This window comes from Natrix helvetica (genome assembly GCF_964273705.1).
Source record: "Natrix helvetica genome assembly, chromosome: Z".
Classification (NCBI taxonomy): Eukaryota; Metazoa; Chordata; class Lepidosauria; order Squamata; family Natricidae; genus Natrix; species Natrix helvetica.
Genome location: NC_138554.1, coordinates 32095214 through 32101323, shown reverse-complemented (window position 1 = coordinate 32101323; position 6110 = coordinate 32095214). Strand labels below are relative to the sequence as shown.

The 6110-nt window shown below is 33.6% G+C and overlaps 1 protein-coding gene across 1 annotated transcript; it reads left to right on the top strand.

The window, feature by feature from the left end:
- Positions 1-5165: 5165 nt before the first annotated feature.
- On the top strand, positions 5166-6110 carry LOC309401406 (olfactory receptor 14J1-like; the record flags this gene model as incomplete). The annotated part of the gene is made up of 1 exon (XM_081970473.1): positions 5166-6110. One exon carries the CDS (start codon positions 5166-5168, stop codon positions 6108-6110), a length of 945 nt encoding a protein of 314 aa, XP_081826599.1.

The window sequence follows — 6110 nt, the reverse complement described above, 5'->3', positions numbered from 1 at the left end:
ATAATCATTGTTAGTTGTGAAGTCGTGTTCAACCCATTGAGACCCCATGGACAACATTTCTCCAGGCCTTCCTGTCCTCTACCATCCTCTGGAGTCCATTGAAGCTCACGCCTACTGCTTCAGGTGACTTCATCCATCCACCTCATTCTCTGTTGTCCCCTTCTTCTTTTGCCCTCAATTCTTCACAGCATTAGGCTCTTCTCCAGTGAGTCCTTCCTTCTCATTAGGTGGCCAAAGTATCTTCAGGATCTGACCCTCTAAAGAGTAGTCAGGGTTGATCTCATTTTCCCAAGCTAAAATAAAATACACAAGAAAGGAGGGGTGGGTTCCGGCTGGCATTACTGCCAGTTCGTTTGTCCATGCACTTTGCATTTGTGCACTTTCGCAGTTCAATGAACATTGTTCTGTGCATGCGCAGAACTAAAAAAAAAAAAGATGGTGATGATAGCAACCATGGAGGCAACCGGTTTGGAGCCTGTCACTGCCAGTTCTGCGACCCAGCCCGGCATATTACTACCAGTTCAGCCGAACTGCTCCGAACTGGTAGAAACCCACCTCTGCAAGAAAGTGCATCATCTCTACAGCAGTTCTTCTAACAAGCAAACTGTAATGAGTCAAATGGAGGGGGAAGATGTGAAACAATATAGTCCTTTACCAATCTCTCAAAACACTTCATCATACTAGAAGCAGATGCATATAACACATCTAAGAAAAAGACAAACACTTCATTTTATGTTTGTGAGGTCATATTTTCTGCTATATAGTTGTTATTTCTAAAATAGTCTTTTATATCTTGCTCTTAATTTTTTTTTTGGGGGGGGTTATACTTGCTGCTTTTTTAAAAATAGGGACAACTACTCTATCTTGGTCTCTGTAACTTATTGTTGGCTGTTTCTCTTTTTAATCCTATTAAAGGATTGTTCTACTTTATTGCACAAACTATCTCCTCTTTAAACGGTTTAGCTTTTCCTTTCTATTTTACCTCTTCTTTTTCTCAAGATAAATTGTTGTTTCAAAATAGAAAGGGGTTGAGGAGTCAGAAAAGAAGCTAGAATTTGCCAGAAACAAATTACTAGCAAATTTAATACAAATTGCTCTGTCAGTGTTCTTTTCCTGGTGCTTCTCCTTCCTTTTCCTGTGTTTGTGTGTTTTCAGGACTTTCCTCTTAACCAATGAATATTTCTTCTGAGAAATATCTCTTTCCTTTCCTACTAAAATGTATTTTTTAAGCCTGCACAACAAAGCATCTGAAGCACTCTGAACCTATGTTAAAGCAGCCAGGATCCAATCAGCTGCACTTACACAAGTTGTAAAACAAAGTAACATGCTTATAAAATTATGCAATCAAAAAGTGACAAAAATAATTAAGAAAATTAATTATGCCTAAATGACCACATTAAAGGTCTCCAAAAGTTACTTTGATTTTTATACTGTACAAAACAGTACAGTAATGTGATTTGTTATCGGTTAATAAGCGCTTGGTGTACATGAAAAACAACAAAATAATTATAATTGAAATAATACCAATAAGAAAAGGTAATAGAAAGATGGGGATAATAACAATGCAGACATATTACATGGATAACTATACTGAGGGAATTAGATGTTCAGCAGATTGAAGGCACAAGAGAATATGAGTAACCAAAGTCACCATCTAAAATATGCTAAATAAAAATTAATAAGCTTTAAATATTTCGCAACACATTATTTTGGATGATGAAACAAAAATGGAACTACTGAGCCCCAACAAAACAAAACTTATTTGAAGAAGAATGTGAAAAACATTTGAAGAAAAAAATGTTGCCAGTCATTATTAGGGATGGGTCTATTAAGCTTTGAGATTGGGACGTTCTAAAATGGATATGATGAAAAGTCTTAAGGAATCATTTGTCTATCTGATGTAAACATCAGGACTTTGAAAGTAAAATATTGTGCACATCAACTGGTCATTGTCCACTCTTTCATAAAAATCAATAAATGTAGTAATATAGATTCATCATCTCAGTTTGCATTAATATCTCTAACACAATTTTATCTCAAACATTACCAAAGCAATTGTCATTACAAGTTGAATGTGCACACTCTGAATATTAGGCATTAGAATGCTGGCCTGGAAACCAAGAGATTGTGAATTCTAGTTACATTTTAGGCATGAAAGCTAGTTAGGTTATTTTTCGACCAATCATTCTCTCTGAGTTCATCCCACCTCACAGAGTTGCTGGGAAAATAGGAGCAGGATGGAGTATTATGCTTGTTTGCATCTCTGAGTTGCTTATAAATAATAAACATGGATAAACAAACAAAAAAACAAATATTTGTTATTTGTTTTTTATCATTTCCAAGCCTCACAGAATATACAGTATTTCCTAACTACAGAAGGAAAAAACAAATTTCAGACTAAATAAATAGCTTTCTTTTCCCTATATGATTGTCTAGAGTTGAATCCTGGGGATAAACTATTGGGAACAATTAAATTAAATCCTTGTTGGAAAAATAAACACTCCTGGGACAGCAAAGAGATGTTAAATACACCTTCTTCTTTGGTAAAAATCTCTTTGTCTGATAAATTTTGAAAACATCAGGTATGACCAACTAAATGTTAAGGGCTAAATTTGCATCCAGAAGCCAAAAATATATATGCAGGCAAATTGTAAGCCACCACAACAGCTAAATATTTAATAAATAACAAAATTGCTTGCTTCCTCAAGAAGCTGGCATGAATATCACTTGTCTAAATGCAAACTGAGAAAATTTTGTTATGTTATTTGCATTCTTCTCATTTGTGTGCCATATGGATGTGCATATATACTCATACAACATGTTTAGATCAAGATAGAGAACAAAGGAAAAACACAAAATCAAAAAGGGATTCAACCATAATACTCATTTTTTTTTGTGGCAATTAATTTTATGGCAGTCTTTCTGGTAAGAAGACTTGGAATATTCAATAGAAGAAATGCAGAATAGTCTCAAGTTTTACACACGCACACGCACACACAAACTCAAATGCACATTTCAATGGCATGGACAGATGAATGAAATTTGATTTTTGTTTTTTTTCCTTAAAATACATTTTTTTAAACTAAACCCAGTTCTTATGTACATTTATGTTTCCACTCACAGAGTAGAATTTTAAGCAATTTCAGAGTTGCAGTTAATTGTACAAACACATTATAATTTATTCATTTCATTTATATTATATTTTAACTGAAGAAAGAAAAAAGAAAGAAAGAAAGAAGGAAAGAAAAAGGAAAAAAAAGATGTTATTGAAAAATTTGCATAAAGGTAAGTATTGAAGAAAAATTGCACTTCAGTTGGCATACTTTTTTTAAAGCAGGTTCTTTAGTTTTATAACAAATGTTAAAGTCAATCTATTTTCCTAGCTTCAGTTTCAAATCAACATTTAAACACAATGGCAGTGTCAAATGTATTACTCCTAATTTTTTTTAATATCAAACTGTCTGTCACAAGAGGGGCAACTCATGGTTGATTTGCTCTGATATTATTACTATATTATTGTCAGGTAAGTGGGCTCCTATAAATTTATTTATTGTTCAGCCACACAATTATGAACATTTAAATCTTCAGATATTCAGAAAATTGTTTTGTAACTGATCATCATTTAAGAGGCAAAAGGTCAATCAATCCATTTAGAATTATATATTGTGTTAAGTCCTCGAGGCTATGATGCCATTGACTATCATTGCCAGCCCCTGATTAGTTGAGACACGAGCAGCCAGCTGGCGGGAGAACGCAGCCATTCTATTGGTTCAGCATCTGACAGCTCTGGTGTAAAAAGGGCTGTCACCTGTCAAATGCTGCTGTTTGCCGGTTCGAGGTTTCCCTTACATTTTGCTGTGTTATACTTTAAATGAAGGTTGTGTTAGCTTCAACCTGCCTTGCCTCAGTTCCTGTCTGCCTCGTTCTCCCTACAGAACATATTGGAAATAAAACTGAGTGAAAAGCACATGAAATAGGAACATGCAGACTTACAGGAAATTCGTTATTTCTCTTCATCTTTAAATTAAATTAATTAGAATCCATCATTTTACAAATCCTATTGATCAAAAAGATCTTGTTCCATATATTTAGCTGTTTAAATCTATGTTTAATATTATTTCAATCACATTTAAAAATACATTTCTTTCTAAGATCTAGCTGAACCACGTTATAAAAATTAAGAGATAACAACTTGCTGAGGGCATAGTTTGTGAGCTCACACTTTTCAGGGAAAGTGAGCAAAAATATCCAAAGCTTTATTGTACCACTTTATTGTGGCACAGTAAAAAACTAATTATGACATTCTACAATTAAAAACATATCACAGTATTTATATTAATAGATTAGCAGAGAGCAATTGAAGATATCGGCAATGCAGCTCTCTACTAATTAATCATAAAGCCCCTTCTCTTTCCATAATTTAACCATTATTCCAAGTCCACAATTGTGTTGGTATAGGAAAATATTTATTTTTAAATGACAGCATTTTGGATGTTAGCAAAAGGAGTTTAAATTATCAAGTCTTCACATAATGTCTTTTGAATTCTGCTTCTTTTACAGTTTGAATTATTTTATACTGGAGGGTATTCTGGAAAGGAAAATAATAACCCAAGTTGCACAGACCTAGAGGAAAGATTTCCTGTTTTAAGACTAGTAAGTAAGCCTGAACTTGTAAAATTTAGAATTATTGTAAAGAAAGAAGGAAGTGATTTATCGTATCACAGTTAGCCGTAATGGTGACTTCATATTCACCAAGTGAATTTTGAATAAGGAACTGGGTTGATAATTTTGTATTGTAAAACTAAGGAAGTAAGATCACTTATTTGGAAAGCTTTCCTTCACTGAAGTAATGATGTAAAAAATATTGGATTTAAACCCTATTTTTCATTAAATCCAATAAAACAAAACAAACAAACAAACAAACATACTCATGAATTAATGAGGAATAGGAAGCAATACTAGGATTCAAATGAAAAGTGCTGTGTTAGGCACAATCATAAGCATTAGCCTGATGGTATATAGGTAAAATATTATATAGAAATGATAACATTCTTATTGTAGTTCTATTACAAAAAGTAATTTCAATATAGAGGCTACTGAATCTGTTCTTGTTTAGCTTGTACTTCTGTATTTTTCCAGATATATCCTGTACTATAATATGAAACATGGATAATCAATCAACAATCTCTGATTTTCTGCTCTTTGGATTCTCAGAAATACGAGAAATACAAATATTATACTTCTTAGCTTTCTTGGTGTTGTATTTAGCAATTCTGATAGGGAACCTCATCATCATCTCTGCAATCATTTTCAACCATCAGCTGCATACTCCCATGTACCTCTTCCTGTTGAGTTTGGCCATACAAGACCTTATGAGTGCTTCAGTCATTGTCCCTAAATCCATGGCCAATATTCTAATGAATACAAGACACATTTCTTATCTGGGGTGTGTTTGTCAAGTTTTCTTTTTTGTTCTTTCTATGGGATCTGATTTTTGGATACTCCCAGTCATGGCATATGATCGCTATGTTGCTATTTGCAATCCATTACAATATCAACGAATAATGAACAAACAAGTTTGTATTTACATGATTCTTGCTGTATGGGTGAGTGGCCTTCTAAGTGCACTGCTGCATACCTCTTTTACCTTTGGAGCCCCTTTGTGCTCCAACATAATCAAACAATTCTTCTGTGAAATCCCGCAGCTACTTAAACTCACATGTAATGGTTTAAACCAAAATGAAATCAAACTAATTATAGTCATTTGTGTAATAGGCATAGGTTGTTTTTTCTTTATCATTATAACTTACGTGTCAATTTTCAGTGCTGTTCTGAAAATGCGTTCTTTGGAAGGAAGAAAAAAAGCTGTCTCTACTTGCTTACCTCATATTATTGTTGTTTCAATTTTCCTATTTTGTATATTTGTTGCTCATCTGAGGCCTTCCCCTGATTCACCAGATTTAATCACAACTGTATTATATTCCATTGCCCCACCTCTTTTGAATCCTATCATTTATAGTTTGAGAAACAAGGACATCAAGGTTGCCTTGTCAAAGCTATTAAATATGTCAGAATTATCCAAGAAAATATCTTTGAGTTTTCATGCTTAA